Genomic DNA, 24,802 nt, shown 5'->3' with positions numbered 1-24,802 from the left:
ATGCTCTCTCTAATTCTCTCTTTCTCTTTCTCGGAGGACCTGAGCACTAGGACCATGCCTCAGGACTACCTGGCATGATGACTCCTTGCTGTCCCCAGTCCACCTGGCCGTGCTGCTGCTCCAGTTTCAACTGTTCTGCCTGCGGCTATGGAACCCTGACCTGTTCACCGGACGTGCTACCTGTCCTAGACCTGCTGTTTTCAACTCTCTAGAGACAGCAGGAGCGGTAGAGATACTCTCAATGATCGGCTATGAAAAGCCAACTGACATTTACTCCTGAGGTGCTGACTTGTTGCACCCTCGACAACTACTGTTATTATTATTATTATTAGACCATGCTGGTCATTTATGAACATTTGAACATCTTGGCCATGTTCTGTTATAATCTCCACCCGGCACAGCCAGAAGAGGACTGGCCACCCCTCATAGCCTGGTTCCTTTCTAGGTTTCTTCCTAGGTTTTGGCCTTTCTAGGGAGTTTTTCCTAGCCCCCGTGCTTCTACACCTGCATTGCTTGCTGTTTGGGGTTTTAGGCTGGGTTTCGGTACAGCACTTTGAGATATAAGCTGATGTAAGAAGGGCTATATAAATACATTTGATTTGATATCCTATTCCTGATGTATTGTTGTCTCTGCCATCTTGCCCTTTGTGCTGTTCTCTGAGCCCAACAATGTTTGTACCCGGTTTTGTGCTGCTGCCATGTTGTGTTGCTGCCATGCTGTGTTGTTGTCTTAGGTCTGTCTTTATGTAGTGTTGTGTTGTCTCTCTTGTCATGATGTGTGTTTTGTCCTATATTATTATTTCATCTATTTTTTATTTTTAGGCCCCGTCCCTGCAGGAAGCCTTTTGCATTTTGGTAGGCCGTCATTGTAAATAACAATTTGTTCTTAACTGACTTGCCTAGTTAAATGAAGGTTAAATAAAAATTGAATAAATTCCGTATCTAGTACACTCAATTCAAGTGGTATGTCAGAGATAATACACTCCGTTCAACAGTGGTATGTCAGAGATAATACACTCCATTCAACAGTGGTATGTCAGAGATAATACACTCTGTTCAACAGTGGTATGTCAGAGATAATACACTCCGTTCAACAGTGGTATGTCAGAGATAATACACTCCATTCAACAGTGGTATGTCAGAGATAATACCCTCCGTTCAACAGTGGTATGTCAGAGATAATACACTCCATTCAACAGTGGTATGTCAGAGATAATACACTCCATTCAACAGTGGTATGTCAGAGATAATACACTCCGTTCAACAGTGGTATGTCAGAGATAATACACTCCATTCAACAGTGGTATGTCAGAGATAATACACTCCATTCAACAGTGGTATGCTATGTCAGAGATAATAGGGTGTCATTCCATCATTAAGTTATAACCCTACTACTACTAAGCATGTAGATGAAACCCTGGTCCGACGGTCGTCTCTTACGTTTGTGGTTGTCTGGGTCTGGGTCTGGTCTGTGTGGTGGTGGGGTCGGTGGCATCTCTTCCTCCCTCTCCTCCTCCCCTTCCTCCTCTGCCAGGTGTGTGTGTGCGTAGTGGTAACTCAGGCCTGGGCGGTTCTTGTAGCGTTTGCCACAGACTGTAGAACACAGAAGCATTAGAATCCATTAGAACCAGAGAACACGAGAGAAAATTGTTTTGAAACGGAGGGAAACGCTATGGTTCTAACTGAAATACTCCTTTTTTTATTTACCGTTTCAAAAACGTTTTGCTACTGTGTGCACTACTGAAGACAACCCAGCTTTCAAGACAAAAGGACCAACCGTTAACAAAGTACATTTTACATTTACAAAGTACTCAATATCTTTTTGGGGAGGGTGTTTTCTTAAGAGGATTGACACTTCTAAATGTCTAACTAACAACAATGCAAGGGAATAACTAACAACAATACAAGGGAACTCATTTACCAGCACATTCCTACTAGGATAGTAGCCTATGATCCCTTAAACTAACAACGTCTTTATGAAAGGACTTCCTGGAAAGACATAGCACTGTAATACTCGAGAAAGACACTGTAAAATAAATCAAAACTATGTGGGGAAATGGTGACCACTCTGAGAACACTGTTGAGAATGTTGTTTTCTAACACTGGTTAGGTTGTCTGTAATACCCAGAAACCATAGCGACAGTGGGTTAGGTTGTCTGTAATACCCAGAAACCATAGTGACAGCGGGTTAGGTTGTCTGGTAACATCGCAGTGACAGCAGGTTAGGTTGTCTGTAATACCCAGAAACCACAGTGACAGTGGGTTAGGTTGTCTGTAATACCCAGAAACCATATAGACAGCGGGTTAGGTTGTCTATAATACCCAGAAACCACAGTGACAGCAGGTTAGGTTGTCTGTAATACCCAGAAACCATAGCGACAGTGGGTTAGGTTGTCTGTAATACCCAGAAACCATAGTGACAGTGGGTTAGGTTGTCTGTAATACCCAGAAACCATAGTGACAGCAGGTTAGGTTGTCTGTAATACCCAGAAACCATAGTGACAGCAGGTTAGGTTGTCTGTAATACCCAGAAACCATAGTGACAGTGGGTTAGGTTGTCTGTAATACCCAGAAACCACAGTGACAGCAGGTTAGGTTGTCTGTAATACCCAGAAACCATAGCAACAGCGGGTTAGGTTGTCTGGTAACATCACAGTGACAGCAGGTTAGGTTGTCTGTAATACCCAGAAACCATAGCGACAGCCGGTTAGGTTGTCTGTAATACCCAGAAACCACAGTGACAGTGGGTTAGGTTGTCTGTAATACCCAGAAACCACAGTAACCGTGGGTTAGGTTGTCTGTAATACCCAGAAACCATAGCGACAGTGGGTTAGGTTGTCTGCAATTCCCAGAATCCACAGTGACAGTGGGTTAGGTTGTCTGGTAACATCACAGTGACAGCAGGTTAGGTTGTCTGTAATACCCAGAAACCACAGTGACAGCAGGTTAAGTTGTCTGTAATACCCAGAAACCATAGTCACAGCAGGTTAGGTTGTCTGTAATACCCAGAAACCCTTGTCACAGCAGGTTAGGTTGTCTGTAATACCCAGAAACCCTAGTCACAGCAGGTTAGGTTGTCTGTAATACCCAGAAACCATAGTGACAGCAGGTTAGGTTGTCTGTAATACCCAGAAACCATAGTGACAGTGGGTTAGGTTGTCTGTAATACCCAGAAACCACAGTGACAGCAGGTTAGGTTGTCTGTAATACCCAGAAACCATAGCGACAGCGGGTTAGGTTGTCTGGTAACATCACAGTGACAGCAGGTTAGGTTGTCTGTAATACCCAGAAACCATAGCGACAGCCGGTTAGGTTGTCTGTAATACCCAGAAACCACAGTGACAGTGGGTTAGGTTGTCTGTAGTACCCAGAAACCACAGTAACCGTGGGTTAGGTTGTCTGTAATACCCAGAAACCATAGCGACAGTGGGTTAGGTTGTCTGCAATTCCCAGAATCCACAGTGACAGTGGGTTAGGTTGTCTGGTAACATCACAGTGACAGCAGGTTAGGTTGTCTGTAATACCCAGAAACCACAGTGACAGCAGGTTAAGTTGTCTGTAATACCCAGAAACCATAGTCACAGCAGGTTAGGTTGTCTGTAATACCCAGAAACCCTTGTCACAGCAGGTTAGGTTGTCTGTAATACCCAGAAACCCTAGTCACAGCAGGTTAGGTTGTCTGTAATACCCAGAAACCCTAGTCACAGCAGGTTAGGTTGTCTGTAATACCCAGAAACCCTAGTCACAGCAGGTTAGGTTGTCTGTAATACCCAGAAACCCTAGTCACAACAGGTTAGGTTGTCTGTGACAGCATCGTTACAACGCTACAGAAACATGCGTTAGCTCAGCTGATGCTTAAAGATCATTCTTCCCCAGCAACTTGATAACAAACCAGCAGATACCGTAAAGTTATGTTAGTGCCATGCAAGCTTGCTTTGGTCTAGGAATCAAGAATCATATGCTTAGGCAATTAGTAAGCATAATAGCGATAGATTGCTTAGATTGGTTTAGCTCGAACGTAGCATGTAGCCAGTGGCATTTCTACTTTAGCCTTGGCTATTGTTAGCCAAAGCAGAAACAGAAAGACAGTCAGGGCCCAATTCAGGAGGGTGCATCTTGTATAGACCTAACATCCTTCTGTATTCTACATTTAAATATAAGCATATCTGTTCTACGCCTGGATGTCGTGTAACTTTGTACCCATCTGAACGTGACCCAGGCTAGCTCAAATCAAACAACCCCCAGTAGTCCCTGATCTTGTCGTTAGAGAGAAGCCACACAGAGAATAGAGGACGCACGCATATCCAGATACCTGAGTCGGCAGTTTTTGAGTTATGCTTTTGTTTGTTTCTGTCTGGAAAGGAAGGAACAGAGCACATGAAAAGAAAAAGAACAAAGAAAGAAAGAAAAATAACTAAAATAAGAGTTTCATTCAAAGAGGCTATAATATCTCATGACATGAGTACCAGTTCCTCCCATGTTTTCATTTAGGTAGAAGTAGCATGCTATGCTAACGTCCGACATGCTACAGAAGGAACAGGGCTTCTCTCACCCCAAGGAAAGTCAAATAAGGTAATTGATCTGAAGCTAGACTGTATATACAAAAGTATGTGGACACCACTTCAAATGAGTGGATTTCGGCAATTTCAGCCACACCCGTTGCTGACAGGTGTATAAAATCGAGCACACAGCCATGAAATCTCCATAGACAAACATTGGCCCGTCCTGAAGAGCTCAGTGACTTTCAACGTGGCAGGATGGCACCTTTCCAACAAGACAGTTTGTCAAATTTCTGCCTTGCTAGAGCTGCCCCGGTCAACTGTAAGTGCTGTTACTGTGAAGTGGAAACGTCTAGGAGCAACAATGGCTCAGCCATAGGCCACACAAGCTCAAAGAGCGGGACCACTGAGTGCTGAAGCGTGTAGCGTGTAAATATGGTCTGTCCTCGGTTGCAACACTCACTACCGAGTTCCTAACTGCCTCTGGAAGCAACGTCAGCACAATAACTGTTCGTCTGGAGCTTCCTGAAACGGGTTTCCATGGGAGAAAAGCGTACACAAGCCTCAGATCACCACGGGCAAAATGCCACGTGTCGACTGGAGTGGTGTAAAGCTCGTCGCCATTGGAGCAGTGGAAACACGTTCTCTGGAGTGATGAATCACGCTTCAACATCTGGCAGTCCGACGGAAATCTTAACTCTACAGCACACAATGCAATTCTAGAAGATTCTGTGCTTCCAACTTTGTGGCAACAGTTTGGGGAAGGCCCTTTCCTTGTTTCAGCATGACAATGCAACCGTGCACAAAGCGAAGTCCATACTAAAATGGTTTGTTGAGATCGGTGTGGAAGAACTTGACTGGCCTGCACAGAGCCCTGACCTCAACCCCATCGGACACCTTTGGGATGAATTGGAACGCCGACTACGAACCAGGCCTAATCGAGCCAGGCCAACATCGGTGCCCGACTTCACTAATGCTCTTGTGGCTGAATGGAAGGAAATCCCCTCAGCAATGTTCCAACATCTAGTGGAAAGCCTTCCCAGAAGAGTGGAGGCTGTTATAGCAGCAAAGGGGGGACCAACTCCATGTTAATGCCCATGATAATGGAAAGAGATGTTAGACGAGCAGGTGTCCACATACTTTTGGTCATGTAGGGTATCTTAGGCAGCTGACCATGTCCAGATACAGACAGGCCTTGATAATAGTAAGATAATAGAGAACAGTGAGACCTAATAACAAACAATAACAGGTCATTTCCTGTTAGAAGTGGGATTCAGAAAAGTTAGATTCAATCCGTAGCTCAGAATATCTGTGTTGTAAGCTCGGTTCATTTCATTTCCGATTGAGCCGACATCGTTTGCGACTGCGACAACATAAATCACGCCATTAAGCAGATCTTCAGCACTACGGATTGAATTGAGCTCAAAAAGTGTTGACTCAAAATTTGGTATATATATACACATAGGTGGCAATAATATTCCAATCAGGAATCAGCTACTCTGGTCTCAGCCTGTCATCAATCTATCCCTGTTACCCGAAAAGACATCATTCACAATCTTACAGGAGAAGTCGGTTGTTGTATTGTGTCTTACTGTCACAGACGTAAGGTTTATCCACGTCATCGTTGGTAGCAGCTTCTGTCCTCCTGCGACTGGACCCTCTGCCCTGTGAAGAAAAATACATGATGTCACATCACACTAGACCTCTTTCGCTCTCTATCTCTTTGCCAAAGCAAGTGAAATAGATAATAAACACAAATGAAATTAACAATATAAAATGAACAGTAATTATTACACTCACGAAAGTTCCAAAAAGAATAAAAGACATTTCAAATAAATATGGGTTGTATTTACAATGGTGTTTGTTCTTCACTTGTTGCCCTTTTCTTGTGGTAACAGGTCATAAATATTGCTGCTGTGATGGCACACTGTGGTATTTCACCCAGTAGATATGGGAGTTTATCAAAATCGGGTTTGTTTACTAATTCTTTGTGGGTCTATGTAATCTGAGGGAAATATGTGTCTCTAATATGGTCATACATTTGGCAGGTTGGGAAGTGCAGCTCAGTTTCCACATTTTGTGGGCAGTGTGCACGTAGCCTGTCTTCTCTTGAGAGCCAGGTCTGCCAACGGCGGCCTCTCTCAATAGCAAGGCTGTTCTCACTGAGTCTGTACATAGTCAAAGCTTTCCTTAAGTTTGGGTCAGTCACAGTGGTCAGGTATTCTGCCACTGTGTACTCTCTGTTTAGGGACAAATAGCATTCTAGTTTGCTCAGTGTTTTTTGTTAGTTCTTTCCAATGTGTCAAGTTATTATCATTTTGTTTTCTCATGATTTGGTTGGGTCTAATTGTGTTGCCGTCCTGGGGCTCTGTGGGGTGTGTTTGTGTTTGTGAACAGAGCCCCAGGACCAGATTGCTTAGGGGACTCTTCTCCAGGTTAATCTCGATAGGTGATGGCTTTGTTATGGAAGGTTTGGGCATTGCTTCCTTTTAGGTGGTTGTAGAATTTAACGTCTCATCAGGATTTTGATAATTAACAGGTATCGGCCTAATTCTGCTCTGCATGCATTATTTGGTGTTTTACATTGTACACGGACCCCTCACAACCATAAAGGGCAATGGGTTCTATAACTGATTCAAGTATTTTTTGCCAGATCCTAATTGGTATGTCGAATTTGATGTTCCTTTTGATGGCGTAGAAGACCCTTCTCTGAGACTCCCTCACCCTTCCTTTCCTCTGCTTCCTCTTCGGAGTGTCCACTTCAAAGTCCTCGTCGTCATGGAAACCGTCCCCATTCTCGTCTGCTTCCAAGACCCTCTACAGACGAGTAACACAGGAGGGAGGGGGAAGGGGTAAGGAGCGGGGGGGGGGGAGAAATCAGAAAAAGGGGAGAAGGTGAGAGGAGAGTAACAGAGGAAAGAAAGTAGATATTTGACACAATTCACACATGAGTAATTCTCTGCGTTTCCATCATGACAGTTGAAAGTGGGATCTTATATGTAAAGAAATGTAAAGTTATTGTATTTGGCTGCACGCTATGCCAATAAGGCCCATCTACTGTTGCCCCTTTATGTGTGTGTCTCCTCTCTCTTGCCGTACCTGTATCTCCAGTAGGGTCTCGTCCTCCTTGATGTCTTTCTTCTTCTCCAGTTGCCCCTCCCCTCTGAGCAGGGTCTCCAGAGCTGTGGCCTCTCCTGGGGAGGGCTCCTTCTTAGGGGCCAGCTCTGCCTCTGGGGGGGGAGGGAGAGGGAGAGAGGAAGGGAGAGGGAGAGAATAATTGACTATTGTATAAACCAAGCACACATCATCCAGGTGAACAGTTCACACCAGTGATATAAACAGTGCCTTATGTTTTGGTTATGTTAGCGGTTAGCCAGCCCAGCACTGACACCTCTGAGCTCTGTGTGTGTGCGCGGCTAATTAAATCAAATTGTATTTGTAACATACACACTTTACAGCAGGTATAAATGTGTGCCAGCATCATTCAGTAAAATTACCATAAGACAGCTTCCTCAGCTGCTCTGTGTGTGTGTGTGTGTGTGTGTGTGTGTGTGTGTGTGTGTGTGTGTGTGTGTGTGTGTGTGTGTGTGTGTGTCCTTCCCAATGCTGTTTCTTATTGGTCTAAACCAAGGGGGGTCGTGTCAGAAACAATAAAACATGAAATACACCAGGTTCAGGGGATAAAAGAGGGATGAGGGGAGAGGAGGAGAGGTCTGGCTGTTTTCTTTACTCTGTTTATCTTTCATCGCCGCCACCAGAGGTCAAAGTCTCAGACCTCCTCCCCCTCTTCTTCTTACCTCCTCCTCTTCCTCTTCTAACCTTCTCCTCCCCCTCTTCTTCTAACCTCCCTCCTTCCCCTCTTCTTCTAACCTCCCTCCTTCCCCTCTCCCTCTAACCTCCTCCTCTAACCTCCCTCCTCTACCTCTTCTTCTAACCTCCCTCCTTCCCCTCTTCTTCTAACCTCCCTCCTTCCCCTCTTCTTCTAACCTCCCTCCTTCCCCTCTCCCTCTAACCTCCTCCTCTCCCTCCCCCTCTAACCTCCCTCCTCCCCCTCTTCTTCTAACCTCCCTCCTCCCCCTACAGCCAAATAAATATATTATTTCCCTCTCTATTCACTTGTCTAATTGCATGCAGTACCTCACTCTCTCTATTTATCTCTCCCTTTCACTCTCTCTCTTCCCCTCCCCCTTCTCTCCCTCTATTTCTCCCCCCTCTCTCTCTCCCTCTCTCCCCCCCTTTCTCTTTAATTTCCGTGGAGATATACTGAGTGAGAGGATAATCTCGGCTTCCTTCCTGTTGTATAGTTTATAATAAAGAAGATAGAGGGATGAAGGGAGGATGCATGTGTTATTAATAGCAGAATCAAGGTTAATCTTCCCTCACTCCATTTCTTCCCTCCTCCCCCTCTCTTTGTGTCTGCTGTAGCTAGGTTGACTTTGACGAGACACATCCTCCCGCTCTGCCTCCGCCTTCCCCTAGCTCTCCCCTCCCTCCCTCCCTCCTTTCCCCTTCTCCTCCTCCCTCTGCTGTTGTCCCCTGAGAGAGGGGGAGGAGGGTAGCAGAGCAGAAAGCAATGAGGTAGCTAGCCACAGATTACTCATGCTGTGTATCTCCCCTTCAGCACCTTTATGGCTCTGTACTGTCACTCAACCCAATTGGACCAGGGCAGAAAGGAAATGGATGGTCTAAAGCCACTCCCCTCTCCTCTCCTCTGTTCTCCCCTCCTCCCCTCCTCTCCTGTTCTTCCCTCTCCTCTCCTGTCCTCTGTTCTTCCCTCCTCCCCTCTCCTCTCCTCTCCTCTCCTCTGTTCTCCTATCCTCTCCTCTCCTCTGTTCTGCCCTCATCCCCTTTCCTCCTCTCTGTTCTCCCCTCCTCCCCTCTGTTCTCCCATCTCCTCTGTTCTCCCATCTCCTCCCCTCTCCCCTCTCCTCTGTTCTCCCCTGCCCTCCTCCCCTCTCCTCTGTTCTCCCCTCTCCTCTCACATTTACATTTACATTTTAGTCATTTAGCAGACGCTCTTATCCAGAGCGACTTACAGTAGTGAATGCATACATTTCATTTCATGCATTTTTTTCTCCCCTCCCCTCCTCCCCTGTTCTCCCCTGCCCTCTTCTCTTCTCCTCCTCTCTCCACTCCTTTCCTCTGTTCTCCACTCCCCTTTTCCCCTTTCCTCTCCTCTGTTCTCCCCTCCTCCCCTCTCCTCCCCTCTGTTCTCCCCTCCTCCCCTCTCCTCTCCTCCCCTTTCCTCTCCCCTCTCCTCTCCTCTCTCCTCTCCTCTCCTCTGTTCTCCCCTTTCCTGTCCTCTGTTCTCCCCTCCTCCCCTTTCCTCTCCTCTGTTCTCCCTTCCTCCCCTTTCCTCTCTCCTCCTCCCCTTTCCTCTCCTCTGTTCTCCCCTTTCCTCTCCTCTGTTCTCCACTCCCCTCTCCTCTGTTCTCCCCTCCTCCCCTTTCCTTTCCTCTCCTCTGTTCTCCACTCCCCTCCTCCCCTTTCCTCTCCTCTGTTCTCCACTGCCCTCTTCTCCCCCCCAGACAGGAAACACTGAATAAACAGGGTGCGTATCCTAAAGCCCAGGAGAGGTACTGTTACATTCCTGTCTCTTGTTATTATGATTCATATTAGTAGTTCAGTCAGCGTACTGTTGTCAGGGTACTGTTGTCAGGGTACTGTTGTCAGGGTATTGTTGTCAGCGTATTGTTGTCAGCGTACTGTTGTCAGCGTACTGTTGTCAGGGTACTGTTGTCAGCGTACTGTTGTCAGCGTATTGTTGTCAGCGTACTCTTGTCAGCGTACTCTTGTCAGCGTACTGTTGTCAGGGTACTGTTGTCAGGGTACTGTTGTCAGTGTACTGTTGTCAGCGTACTCTTGTCAGCGTATGGTTGTCAGCGTATGGTTGTCAGCGTACTGTTGTCAGCGTACTGTTGTCAGCGTACTGTTGTCAGCGTACTGTTGTCAGGGTACTGTTGTCAGCGTACTGTTGTCAGCGTACTGTTGTCAGCGTACTGTTGTCAGCGTATTGTTGTCAGCATACTGTTGTCAGCGTACTGTTGTCAGCGTATTGTTGTCAGCGTACTGTTGTCAGCGTACTGTTGTCAGCGTACTGTTGTCAGCGTACTGTTGTCAGCGTACTGTTGTCAGCGTATTGTTGTCAGCGTACTGTTGTCAGCGTACTGTTGTCAGCGTACTGTTGTCAGCGTACTCTTGTCAGCGTACTGTTGTCAGGGTACTGTTGTCAGCGTACTGTTGTCAGGGTACTGTTGTCAGGGTATTGTTGTCAGGGTACTGTTGTCAGGGTATTGTTGTCAGGGTACTGTTGTCAGGGTATTGTTGTCAGCGTACTCTTGTCAGCGTACTGTGATGCTCCCACTGGGCACAGATGCCAATTCCACATGGAAACATCGTTGATTCAACCAGTGTGTGCCAAATAGCACCCTATTCCCTATTTAGTGCACTACTTTTGACCAGGCCCCAAAAGGCTATGTAGGGAATAGGGTGCCATTTGTGACACAGATTAGTAGTATGGCCTGCAGTCACTCAACCACAGTTACTTTGTCTGTCTGTCTACATGAGGTAAACAAAAGGGAAGGTGGAGGTAGCGTTTTCCATACCATTGGGGAGGGTGGAGGTAGTGTTTCCCATACCATTGGAGAGGGTGGAGGTAGCGTTTCCCATACCATTGGAGAGGGTGGAGGTAGTGTTTCCCATACCAGCTTTGTGCTGTCAGTCAGTGTTCTATGGTTAGTATACTTTTGGACTGCAGTTACTCATATAGTCGTCTGTCTGTCTGTCTGTCTGTCTGTCTGTCTGTCTGTCTGTCTGTCTGTCTGTCTGTCTGTCTGTCTGTCTGTCTGTCTGTCTGTCTGTCTGGTAGTCTAGGGTCACATGGTCTGGTAGTCTAGGGTCACATGGTCTGGTAGTCTGGGGTCACATGGTCTGGTAGTCTGGGGTCACATGGTCTGGTAGTCTAGGGTCAGATGGTCTGGTAGTCTAGGGTCAGATGGTCTGGTAGTCTAGGGTCAGATGGTCTGGTAGTCTAGGGTCAGATGGTCTGGTAGTCTGGGGTCAGATGGTCTGGTAGTCTGGGGTCAGATGGTCTGGTAGTCTAGGGTCAGATGGTCTGGTAGTCTAGGGTCAGATGGTCTGGTAGTCTGGGGTCAGATGGTCTGGTAGTCTAGGGTCAGATGGTCTGGTAGTCTGGGGTCAGATGGTCTGGTAGTCTAGGGTCAGATGGTCTGGTAGTCTGGGGTCAGATGGTCTGGTAGTCTAGGGCCAGATGGTCTGGTAGTCTGGGGTCAGATGGTCTGGTAGTCTGGGGTCAGATGGTCTGGTAGTCTAGGGTCAGATGGTCTGGTAGTCTAGGGCCAGATGGTCAGACTAGCCTTTATAACTCTCTCTTATCACGTTCCCCCACCGTTTACAAGACTAGCCTTTATAAACTATGTCAGTGGGCTTGTGTAAGGGTTAGGGCCCTCTCCTTAGCTGAGGCACAGGAACAACCTATACTGGGCCCCTCTAATCATTTGTCCATGCAGAGTGAGAATGTAAGAGAGGTGGAGGAGTGTGTGTGAGTGTGTGTATGTGTCTGTGTGTGTCCTAGAGGAAAGAAAGAGGAGGCATTGATTCAGGCAGAGAGAGAGAGAACCTGGAGAGAGAGGCTAACCAGAGCCAGATGGTCAGATAGCTAACGTTAGCGCTGAGGCTAAGGCCACTCTGCAGCTATAGGGGCAGAACAGACTGACGAGGGGGAACCAGGAATGTGTGTGTGTGTGTGTGTGTGTGTGCGCGCCTGATGTCTGATGAAGTGCATGCATTTGTGTGTAACCAGTGTTGGTGAAAGAGAGAGACGGAGAGGGAGCGAGGGAGGGGGAGAGGGAGCGAGGGAGGGAGAGAGAGAGAAACGGAGAGGGAGCGAGGGAGGGAGAGAGAGAAACGGAGAGGGAGCGAGGGAGGGAGAGAGAGAAACGGAGAGGGAGCGAGGGAGGGAGAGAGAGAGAGAGACGGAGAGGGATGAGAGAGAGAGACGGATAGGGAGGGAGAGAGAGACGGATAGGGAGGGAGAGAGAGAGATGGAGAGGGAGGGAGAGAGAGAGAGAAATGGAGAGGGAGCGAGGGAGGGAGAGAGAGAAACGGAGAGGGAGCGAGGGAGGGAGAGAGAGAGAGAGACGGAGAGGGATGGAGAGAGAGAGACGGATAGGGATGAGAGAGAGAGACGGATAGGGAGGGAGAGAGAGACGGAGAGGGATGGAGAGAGAGAGACGGAGCGAGCGAGCGAGGGAGGGAGAGAGAGATGGGGAGGGAGGGAGAGAGAGATGGGGAGGGAGGGAGAGAGAGAGAAACGGAGAGGGAGCGAGGGAGGGAGAGAGAGAGAGAGCGAGACGGAGAGGGAGTCAGGGAGGGAGAGAGAGAAACGGAGAGGGAGCGAGGGAGGGAGAGAGAGACGGAGAGGGAGCGAGGGAGAGAGAGAGAGAGACGGAGAGGGAGCGAGGGAGGGAGAGAGAGAGAGACGGAGAGGGATGGAGAGAGAGAGACGGATAGGGAGGGAGAGAGAGACGGATAGGGAGGGAGAGAGAGATGGAGAGGGAGGGAGAGAGAGAGAGACGGAGAGGGAGCGAGGGAGGGAGAGAGAGAGAGAGCGAGACGGAGAGGGAGTCAGGGAGGGAGAGAGAGAAACGGAGAGGGAGCGAGAGAGAGAGAGAGAGAGGGAGAGGGAGAGGGAGGAGAGAGAGAGAGAGAGAGAGGGAGGAGGGAGAGAGAGAGAGAGAGAGACGGAGAGGGAGCGAGGGAGAGAGAGAGAGACGGAGAGGGAGCGAGGGAGAGAGAGAGAGAGAGACGGAGAGGGAGCGAGGGAGAGAGAGAGAGAGACGGAGAGGGAGCGAGGAGAGAGAGAGAGAGAGACGGAGAGGGAGCGAGGGAGAGAGAGAGAGAGAGAGACGGAGAGGGAGCGAGGGAGAGAGAGAGACGGAGAGGGAGCGAGGGAGAGAGAGAGACGGAGAGGGAGCGAGGGAGAGGGAGAGAGAGAGACGGAGAGGGATGGAGAGAGAGAGACGGAGAGGGATGGAGAGAGAGAGACGGATAGGGAGGGAGAGAGAGACGGATAGGGAGGGAGAGAGAGACGGATAGGGAGGGAGAGAGAGATGGAGAGGGAGGGAGAGAGAGAGAAACGGAGAGGGAGCGAGGGGGGAGAGAGAGAGCGAGACGGAGAGGGAGTCAGGGAGGGAGAGAGAGAAACGGAGAGGGATGGAGAGAGAGAGACGGAGAGGGAGCGAGGGAGAGAGAGAGAGAGACGGAGAGGGAGCGAGGAGAGAGAGAGAGAGACGGAGAAGGAGCGAGGGAGAGAGAGAGAGAGAGACGGAGAGGGAGCGAGGGAGAGAGAGAGAGAGATGGAGAGGGAGCGAGGGGGAGAGAGAGAGAGAGATGGAGAGGGAGGGAGAGAGAGAGAGAGATGGAGAGGGAGCGAGGGAGAGAGACAGAGAGACAGAGGGAGCGAGAGAGAGACGGAGAGGGATGGAGAGAGAGAGACGGAGAGAGATGGAGAGAGAGAGAGACGGAGAGGGATGGAGAGAGAGAGAGAGACGAGAGAGGGATGGAGAGAGAGAGAGAGAGACGGAGAGGGATGGAGAGAGAGAGAGAGACGGAGAGGGATGGAGAGAGAGAGAGAGAGAGAGGGACGGAGAGAGAGAGAGAGAGAGAGACGGAGAGAGAGAGAGAGAGAGAGAGACGGAGAGGGATGGAGAGAGAGAGAGACGGAGAGGGATGGAGAGAGAGAGAGACGGAGAGGGAGCGAGGGAGCGAGAGAGAGACGGAGAGGGATGGAGAGAGAGAGAGAGAGACGGAGAGGGATGGAGAGAGAGAGAGACGGAGAGGGATGGAGAGAGAGAGAGAGACGGAGAGGGATGGAGAGAGAGAGAGACGGAGAGGGATGGAGAGAGAGAGAGAGACGAAGAGGGATGGAGAGAGAGAGAGACGGAGAGGGATGGAGAGAGAGAGAGACGGAGAGGGATGGAGAGAGAGAGAGACGGAGAGGGATGGAGAGAGAGAGAGACGGAGAGGGATGGAGAGAGAGAGAGACGGAGAGGGATGAGAGAGAGAGAGACGGAGAGGGATGGAGAGAGAGAGAGACGGATAGGGATGGAGCGAGAGACGGATAGGGATGGAGAGAGAGAGACGGAGAGGGAGCGAGGGAGAGAGAGAGAGACGGAGAGGGAGCGAGGGAGCGAGAGAGAGACGGAGAGGGATGGAGAGAGAGAGACGGAGAGAGATGGAGAGAGAGAGAGACGGAGAGGGATGAGAGAGAGAGAGACGGAGAGGGATGGAGAGAGAGAGAGACGGAGAGGGATGGAGAGAGAGAGACGGATGGAGAGAGAGAGAGACGGAGAGGGATGGAGAGAGAGAGAGACGGATGGAGAGAGAGAGAGACGGAGACGGATGGAGAGAGAGAGAGACGGAGAGGGATGGAGAGAGAGAGAGAGAGAGACGGATAGGGATGGAGAGAGAGAGACGGATAGGGATGGAGAGAGAGAGACGCATAGGGAGGGAGAGAGAGACGGATAGGGAGGGAGAGAGAGACGGAGAGGGATATAGAGAGAGAGACGGAGCGAGCGAGCGAGGGAGGGAGGGAGAGAGAGATGGAGAGGGAGCGAGGGAGGGAGAGAGATGGAGAGAGAGAGACGGTGAGGGAGAGCGAGACGGAGAGGGAGGGAGAGAGAGAGACTGAGAGGGAGCGAGCGAGGGAGGGGAGAGAGATGCGAGGGAGGGAGAGAGAGATGGGAGGGAGGGAGCGAGCGAGGGAGGGAGAGAGAGAGAGAGGGAAGAAAGAGAGACGGAGAGGGAGCAAGGGAGGGAGAGAGACGGAGAGGGATGGAGAGAGAGAGGGAGCAAGAGAGAGAGAGGGATGAGAAAGAGAGACGGAGAGACGGAGAGAGAGAGAGGAAAGAGAGAAACAGAGAGGGAGCGAGGGAGGGAGGGAGAGAGAGATGATAGGGAGCGAGGGAGAGAGAGAGAGAGAGAGAGAGAGCAAGGGAGAGATGGAGAGGGAGCGAGGGTGGGAGAGAGATGGAGAGAGAGCGAGGGAGGGAGAGAGATGGAGAGAGAGGAAAGAGGGAGAGAGTGAGAGGGATGGAGAGAGAGAGAGGGAGCGAGGGGGGAAAGAGAGAGAGACAGAGAGAGAGAGAGAGAGAGAGAGAGAGAGAGAGAGAGAGAGAGAGAGAGAGAGAGAGAGAGGTGTTAAATTCTTACCCAGTCGTAGTTCACAGAGGCGTAGCTGAGGGTCCATAGGGGGGTGGAGCCTCCTCTTCTTCCTCCAACACCGTGCAGGGTACGTATACATCTGTCCAGCAGCCACACCTAACACACACACACACGTCAGAACAAAAAACATACACCTCACTGAAATAACCTCCAGATAGCCTCCTTAGTACCCTGTCCATTGACTTTATACACTGAAATAACTCCTTAGTACCCTGTCCATTGACTTTATACACTGAAATAACTCCTTAGTACCCTGTCCATTGACTTTATACACTGAAATAACTCCTTAGTACCCTGTCCATTGACTTTATACACTGAAATAACTCCTTAGTACCCTGTCCATTGCATTCCTGCTTCCTGATTTGACCTGAGACCCAGGAGGCCTAGCAGGCGTCTCTTTACAGTCTGCAGATGGCCAGCCGTCCATTGAGCCAGAGGGAACAATATGGTGTTTATTAAGAGCTGGACACCAATAGCCTCTCCCTTAATCTATCATGCTGGGCCAATAGCCTCTCCCTTTATCTAGCATGCTGGGCCAATAGCCTCTCCCTTTATCTAGCATGCTGGGCCAATAGCCTCTCCCTTTATCTAGCATGCTGGGCCAATAGCCTCTCCCTTTATCTAGCATGCTGGGCCAATAGCCTCTCCCTTAATCCTCCTGTTGTGTTCTGGTCGAATTGGACCGATTTACAAGTTTTCTCTCTGATAAATGTAGTTCATTTAATCTGATTGTCATAAGGTTCCATGACTTTGTCCACACAGGGCATCTGCACACACAAAATACATTTTGATGATTTTCATTACATTTTGGATGTTTTATTTAACTTTTGTACACTTGTGGTGTCAAAAATGACCGGTCATTAGAAATGAATGGGTGAGACTACAATTAGTGTATAAAATTGAGTTCAGAAACATGCCCATTCATCAGATGGACACACTTCCTCTCCCAGACCCACACATGCATGTGTGTTTGAGCGCACACACACACACACACACACACACACACACACACACACACACACACACACACACACACACACACACACACACACACACACACACACACACACACACACACACACACACACACACACACCTCACTCCCCGTCTTGGCTTCCATGGCAACGCCCATGGGAACCTTTCCCCAATAGAATCTTTCCCCCACGGGAACCACACCTGTTGGCGTTCTCACAAACAATCGCAACATTGTTTCAATAATATATATAGAACCTTTCTTGCAGCTCTGGTATATAAAGCTTTTTTGAAGCCTTGCTCACAATTCATTCTGTGGCAGCACAATGACCAAACGATATACTGTACATGAGGCTATTGATCATATCTTTGATCATGACACCGGTGAGGAGGAGAGAGGCCAGGAAACTGACAGTGAAGTAGTCTGTGATAAATAGCACACTATGTTTCATCTGAGTATTTGTTATAGTCAAAATAAACCATACATTATGCTTTTTCTTTTACTCAAAAACGAGTTGTATGAGCTCAGGTCAATGAGGCCTACAGGCCATAAATAGCAAATAGAAGTTCAAAACTTGTAATGTTCAGAATAACTTAAGTTGATAAAAAGATCTAGCACAACATTAGGTGATAATATATGTATTATTGTGGATTTATAATCAGCTATAATGGGGCGGTCATTTTGGACTGGGAACACAGAATTAATTAACATGAAACGAACACAACAGCAGGGTTAATCTAGCATACTGTGCCAATAGCCTCTCCCTTAATCTAGCACACTGGGCCCTGGGACCACACCCTATACTTTGTGGCCTGCCGGCTTTCATTATATCTATTTATTCTGACTTTGTGTGTGTGTGTCTGCGTCTGTGTGTGTGTGTGTGTGTGTGCCATTTTTCTCCCCTGCCCTGCAGTACACCCACCTGGCTCACGGTGGCGCTGTTCCATCCAGATGTAGCAGTTGTTCTGGGCCACGCCGGTTTGGTTGTCCAGGAAGGGCATGCGGACCGACCGCTCGGCACACAGACGTGCGTTATAGCTGCGACAGTGTTCTATGGCCTCCCGGTAGAACTGGTCACCTAGCCTTTAAAAACACATGAGGCTGATTAGCATACGAGTTGTATTACAACCTATCCAATCAGGCACATAGACAAGCGACAAGTGGCAGATTAATATACTAGCTTATATGTAAGCAATAAAGCACGAGAAGGTGTGGATACAGCCACAAATCCCCGAGGTGCCTTATTGCTATTTTAATCTGGTTACCAGAGCAGTATTCGGTCTGATATACCACGGCTCTCAGCCAATCAGCTTTCAGGGCTCGAACCACCCAGTTTATAATACAACCTAGCGTATCAGGCACAGAGAGACAGGCAACGAGAGGCAGATAAACTGGTTATGTCAACTTTTAACTTTGCCTAAGCTTCGTGTTTTGCGACTGAAGAGGTAACAGGGCTTGAACCAGCAAACCAACATTTACATAGCAAATGCACTCTCTCCAGTGGGGGAAATATATGTTTACATTGCCAAAGCAAATGGAATAGACAATTCTCTGTCTCGCTCGCTCTCTCTCAATTCAATTTCAATTTAAGGGCTTTATTAGCATGGGAAACATATGTTTACATTTCCAAAGCAAGTGAAATAGGTAATAAACAAAAGTTAAATAAATTATAAAAAATATTCAAAAAAAAACAGTAACCATTACACTCACAAAAGTTCCAAAAGAATAAACACATTTCAAATGTCATATGTGCAAATAGTTCAAGTACAAAAGAGAGCCAGGTCTGGTCTGCCTACGGCGGCCCCTCTCAATAGCAAGGCTATGCTCACTGAGTCTGTACATAGTTAAAGCTTTGCTTCATTTTGGGTCAGTCACAGTGGTCAGGTATTCTGCCACTGTCTACTCTCCGTTTAGGGCCAAATAGCATTCTAATCTCTCTCTCTCTCTCTCTCGCGCTCTCGCTCTCGCGCTCTCGCTCTGCTTGTGTGCCACATATTCACACTAAAGGTCAGAGTTCAGCCACAACTTGGAAAGCACTGTTTATGATTTCAAACCTTGCTCTGTTTGTGCCAATGGCACACCAACAGAATTACCAACACCACCCTTTACCACAACCAGGGCTAAGGGGGAAGGTGAGCCGGTGAGAGGGTCTAGAGTGTCTCTCCCAGGGTAGATCTCAGTCGACATTAGATCTGATGTTCTCCCTCACTCCCTCCCTCCCTCCCTCGGTCCCTCCCTCCCTCGGTCCCTCCCTCCCTCCCCCCAGAAGATACACAGATCGCTATGTGAGGAATGCCAGACTGGACAAAGAGGACAAGCTGTAGTTTCAACCAGGGTACAAAGACGAGCAGTGTTCTGATATAGGGAAGGAGATAGGGAAGGAGATATGGAAGGAGAGAGGGAAGGAGAGAGGGAAGGAGAGAGGGAAGGAGAATGGGAAGGAGAGAGGGAGTTTGCAGTTTTAAAGCTAATTTCCTGCAATTCTACATATCTGCCATGGAGCTGAGAGGGTTAGGGGCAGTCGCAACATTGACCAATAATCACAAAATGTGTATGTATAGACCGTGTGCCTGCAGTGAATACAGACCACGACGGTTTCTGAGCAGATCAATCTATGATCGGTTGTTTAAACAAGCTTTTTTTTTTCTTATGCTATTATCGAGATTAAAGAAGAGAATAACGTCTCCTAACTGACAAGCCACCTATCAATAAATGAATCAATCTTAATCATCCCAGATAAGACAAGCAGGTAAAACACCTATAAAAACACCAAACACACAGAGAAGAAGTTATGAACAGACTGAAGTGTATTATGAATGTGGATTTACTGCTGTGTTATCTAACTGAAAGAGTTTAATGTACACAATAACAAGCATCGTTTAATGATATTGTTTTAACTGGGACAATAGCCGCTTTTGTGTTGACATCCCCGTTCAGGAAGCAAATGCAGGAGGAACAGTATTAAGATTTAGAATCCCGTTAGCGGAGAGACAGCCATCGTTGTCCTCAAGATTGTAGAACACATATGGTGTCATTATAATGCAATTCATGTTCACGTTGTTACTTAGCAATGCGCTGCTGTCACTCTTAGAAAATAAATGGCTTCCACCCTAGAAACAGCGGTAGTATAATTAGTAAGACTGACAGAATGACAAGGGCATGTGTAAAAAAAAGGTATCATGCCACAGTACGTGTTGGTATTAAAACACCTGTAAATAACTACAGGGCCCAGATTATTTTTCCCTGTTCAGGTTCAGTGGTTAGGAAAAACTCTTTGTCCAATAAATGTATACCTTTATAATGGCCGACAGTATATCTACATCTTTACACAAGGTTACGTACATCAAATCCAATTTTATTTGTCACATACGGCCGAATACAACAGGTGTAGGTTGACCTTACAGTGAAATGCTTAATTACAAGACTTTAACCAAAATTGGCAATTTTAAGAAAAATACAAAAAAAAAAGTTACAAATTATTAAAGAGCAGCAGTAAAATAACAATAGTGGGGCTATATACAGGGGGGTACCGGTACAGAGTCAATGTGCAGGGGCACCAGTTAGTCGAGGTAGTTGAGGTAATATGTACATGTAGATAGAGTTATTAAAGTGCATAGATAATAACAGAGTAGCAGCAGAGTAAAAGAGGGGGGGCAATGTAAATAGTCTGGGTAGCCATTTGATTAGATGTTCAGGAGTCTTATGGCTTGGGGGTAGAAGCTGTTTAGAAGCCTCTTGGACCTAGACTTGGCGCTCCGGTACCGCTTGCCGTGCGTTGTTGGGCTGAAGATAAGGCCTAAAGCTTAACACAGACATACCCTTTACATTTACCAAAGATCTTACCATTGACAGGATATCACTGGGATCTGACCAGCTAAACATTGTTACATGTTGGTTGGAAATCAGGATTCCTGCCAGGAGGACCATTACTGGCAGGAGGACAATTACTGGCAGGAGGACCATTACTACCATTACTAGCAGGAGGACCATTACTGGCAGGAGGACCATTACTGGCAGGAGGACCATTACTGGCAGGAGGACCGTGACTGGCAGGAGGACCATGACCATTACTGGCAGGAGGACCATTACTGGCAGGAGGACCATTACTGGCAGGAGGACCATAACTGGCAGGAGGACCATAACTGGCAGGAGGACCATCACTACCAGGACCATTACTACCAGGACCATCCAGGAGGATCATTATTACCAGGAGGACCATTACTGGCAGGAGGACCATTACTGGCCAGGAGGACCATTACTGACAGGAGGACCATTACTGGCCATACAGCCAGACAGATGTGTCCTACCTAGCTCTCTCTCCCTCTTCCCTGTTCCCTTTCTCTCTTCATCTCTTCTCTCTCCTAATCTGTCTCTCACTACCTCTCCCTGTCTCTCCTAATCTGTCTCTCACTACCTCTCCCTGTCTCTCCTAATCTGTCTCTCACTACCTCTCCCTCTCTCTCCTAATCTGTCTATCACTACCTCTCCCTCTCTCCTAATCTGTCTATCACTACCTCTCCCTCTCTCCTAATCTGTCTCTCACTACCTCTCCCTCCTAATCTGTCTCTCACTACCTCTCCCTCCTAATCTGTCTCTCACTACCTCTCCCTCCTAATCTGTCTCTCACTACCTCTCCCTCCTAATCTGTCTCTCACTACCTCTCCCTCTCTCTCCCCCTCCTTCCTTTCTTTATCATGCCCATCTCTCTCTTTCTGCCATCCAATATGACCAGTAGATTTCTGTCAGGTTGGTATGCAGGATTACTGCCAGAAACATTACAGTGGTTTAACTAAATAAATTGACCTCGATAGGCCTGAGCTCTGACGCCTGTTCATGGTTTCATCATTAATTTAGTGACAGAACTCAGGCCATCGTGATTGGTGGGGTTAAGTCAGAATTTCTTGAAGTACATAAAGGTGTACCACAGGGATCCACATTGGGACCTGCTCTCCTTTTTTAAAATTATATATTTTTTTAACCCCCTTTTTTCTCCCCAATTTCGATCTTGTCTCATCGCTGCAACTCCCCAACGGGCTCGGGAGAGGCGAAGGTCTAGTCATGCATCCTCTGAAACATGACCCACCAAACCGCGCTCCTTTAACACCCGCCCGCTTAACCTGGAAGCCAGCCGCACCAATGTGTTGGAGGAAACACTATTCACCTGATGACCGAGGTCAGCCTGCAGGTGCCCGGCCCGTCACAATGAGACGCTAGAGCGCGATGAGCCAAGTAAAGCCCCCCCCGGCCGAACCCTCCCCTAACCCGGACGAAGTTGGGCCAATTGTGCGCCGCCCCCATGGGTCTTCCGGTCACAGTTGTCTGTGACACAGCCTGTGATCAAACCCAATGCTGTAGTGGCGCCTTATCACTGTGATGCAGTGGCTTCGACCAAGGTGCTACTCGGGAGGCCCCCCTACCTTTTTTTTTAAAGGTATCTGTGACCAACAGATGCATATCTGCATTCCCAATAATGTGAAATCCATAGATTAGGGCCTAATGAATAGATTTTACTTGACTGATTCTTAATAGGTCTCCTCCCTTTCTATACCAAGCTCCTCCCTTTCTATACCAAGCTCCTCCCTTTCCCATTCAAGGCTCTCTCTTCCCCTACCGACATCTGTCTCTGCCTCTACCTCTGCCTCTGCCTCTGTTTCTTTCTCTGCCTCTGTCTGTCTCTGTCCTGCCGTATTCTCTGGATATTTCTGTCCCACTCCTACCAAGGAGAGTGTGTGTTCCTTCCCTCAGGTTTCTCTACACCATTACATAAGGATGTTCAGATAGGATGTACAGCTAGGATGTACAGCTAGGAGCTAGGATGTACAGCTAGGATGTACAGCTAGGAGCTAGGATGTACAGCTAGGATGTACAGCTAGGATGTACAGCTAGGAGCTTGGATGTACAGATAGGATGTACAGCTAGTATGTACAGCTAGGCCCAGCTACAGAGGAGCACACCACACCACACTCCACTTGAGTGTGTGTGTGTGTGTGTGTGTGTGAGAGAGAGGGAGAGAGTGGGATTATCACGGTATGCCTTTAAAGATGTGGGATAAAAAGTGTCCTATAATCCAAACATACACACACGCAGACACACGCACACACACACACACGCACAGATCTCGAACATCAGAACATTTTGCTCTAAGCCATGTGCCTCTCTGTGTCCATTACGGTTTGAATGGTTGATCTGTTGCTTATGTAAGTTTATCATGTTACAGAAACCCTTTTCCTCTCAGAGAGAGTTTCCTGATAGAACCTGTGAGTCTCCAGAGAGAGAGAAGTAGCTTCCTGTTCCTGTTGAGACTGGAAACACTTCAACTATAATACCAGCAGGAGGGAGCCCGAGGACAGCAACACAATATGAGAAAACAAAAAGATAATTACTTGACACATTGGGGGAAAAAAACGAAGAAAAAAAACATAGCAAACTAGAATGCTATGTGGCCCTAAACAGAGAGTAGACAGTGACAGAATACCCGACCACTGTGACTGACCCAAACTTAAGGAAAGCTTTGACTATGTACAGACTCAGTGAGCATAGCCTTGCTATTGAGAGGGGCCGCCATAGCCTGTCTTCTCTTGAGAGCCAGGTCTGCCTATGTGCACACTGCCCACAAAATGAGGTGTAAACTGAGCTGCACTTCCTAACCTCCTGCCAAATGCATGACCATATTAGAGACACATATTTCCCTCAGATTACACAGAACCACAAAGATTTTTAAAACAAATCCAATTTTGATAAACTCCCATATCTACTGGGTGAAATACCACAGTGTGCCATCACAGCAGCAATATTTATGACCTGTTACCACAAGAAAATGTAAACAAGTGAAGAACAAACACCATTGTAAATACAACCCATATTTATGCCTATTTATTTTTACATTTATTTTCTCTTTTGTACTTCAACTATTTGCACATAATATGAAATTTGAAATGTCTTTTTTCTTTTGGAACTTTTGTGAGTGTAATGGTTACTATTCATTTTTTATAATTTATTTCACTTTTGTTTATTATCTATTTCACTTGCTTTGGCAATGTAAACATATGTTTCCCATGCTAATAAAGCCCTTAAATTGAAATTGAATTGAGAGAGAGCGAGACAGAGAATTGTCTATTCCATTTGCTTTGGCAATGTAAACATATGTTTCCCCCACTGGAGAGAGTGCATTTGCTATGTAAATGTTGGTTTGCTGGTTCAAGCCCTGTTACCTCTTCAGTCGCAAAACACGAAGCTTAGGCAAAGTTAAAAGTTGACATAACCAGTTTATCTGCCTCTCGTTGCCTGTCTCTCTGTGTGTGTTGTTTACTGTTAATTTCACTTTTGTTTATTATCTATTTCACTTTCTGTGGCAATGTTGACATATGTTTCCCATGCCAATAAAGCCCTTTAAATTGAACTGAATTCTAACATGCCATGGGTAGTGCAAATGGCTTTGTTAGTATTGCATTGTCACACACACACGGACACACACTCAGTGACAATTGGAAAGGCCAGTGGAATGTTTTCATATAAACAGTAGTGTCCAAACCAGTCAAGCTTAGTTTAGCTGCTACCCACTCTCACATGCTGTTTACAGTGGAACTACACAGCAGCAAGAAGCCACTCATCAAGAGGGAGGAGTCTCTGTCTCTGTGTGTGTCTCTCTCTCTCTCTGTCTCTCACTCTCCATTTCCCTCATCTGTCTCAATACATTCACCACTCTCTCTCCCTAGAGGCCAACAGAGTCCCTCCTCCCTCATGCTTCATATTCTAATGCACCTCTCTCTCCTCTCTCTTCTATTCAACCTCTAGAGCCCCCCAGCCACTCACAGGTATCTATGAATAATCATGACCTGAAGCTTTTCATTGGATGGCGAACGTTCTAATTACATTCCATATGCGTAAAGCAGTGGTAACAGTATCACACTTCCAATGAGAGGTTAACATGAATATACCATGAATATTCATTTATAGACTTAACCTATAGAGCCCAGTCCTATTGAATCATTCTGTTGGGGACAGGTTGTCTATGAAATAAAGGCCAAAGAGTTTCCCCTCCTCTTCCCCGCTCTCCATCTTCCCCTCTCCCTCTCTCTCCCACTGG

The 24,802-nt window shown here is 47.5% G+C and overlaps 1 protein-coding gene across 2 annotated transcripts in view; it reads right to left on the bottom strand.

Annotated features, from left to right (window-relative positions):
* Positions 1 to 24,802, bottom strand: part of LOC106590864 (zinc finger protein DPF3) — a 50,926-nt gene that overhangs the window by 17,039 nt on the left and 9,085 nt on the right. Inside the window, exons 2-8 of one of the 2 annotated variants that reach the window (XM_045695551.1) lie at positions 17,639 to 17,799; positions 15,732 to 15,839; positions 7,599 to 7,729; positions 7,224 to 7,316; positions 6,092 to 6,164; positions 4,313 to 4,354; positions 1,441 to 1,593 (exon numbers count right to left, since the gene is read on the bottom strand). In XM_045695551.1, the coding sequence (XP_045551507.1) occupies positions 1,441 to 1,593; positions 4,313 to 4,354; positions 6,092 to 6,164; positions 7,224 to 7,316; positions 7,599 to 7,729; positions 15,732 to 15,839; positions 17,639 to 17,799 (761 nt within the window). The remainder of the gene's footprint in view (positions 1 to 1,440; positions 1,594 to 4,312; positions 4,355 to 6,091; positions 6,165 to 7,223; positions 7,317 to 7,598; positions 7,730 to 15,731; positions 15,840 to 17,638; positions 17,800 to 24,802) is intronic. The other variant, XM_045695552.1, reaches the window with a different exon arrangement.

This window comes from Salmo salar, chromosome ssa15 (genome assembly GCF_905237065.1).
Source record: "Salmo salar chromosome ssa15, Ssal_v3.1, whole genome shotgun sequence".
Classification (NCBI taxonomy): domain Eukaryota; kingdom Metazoa; phylum Chordata; class Actinopteri; order Salmoniformes; family Salmonidae; genus Salmo; species Salmo salar.
This window is presented reverse-complemented; position numbering and strand designations above follow the sequence as displayed.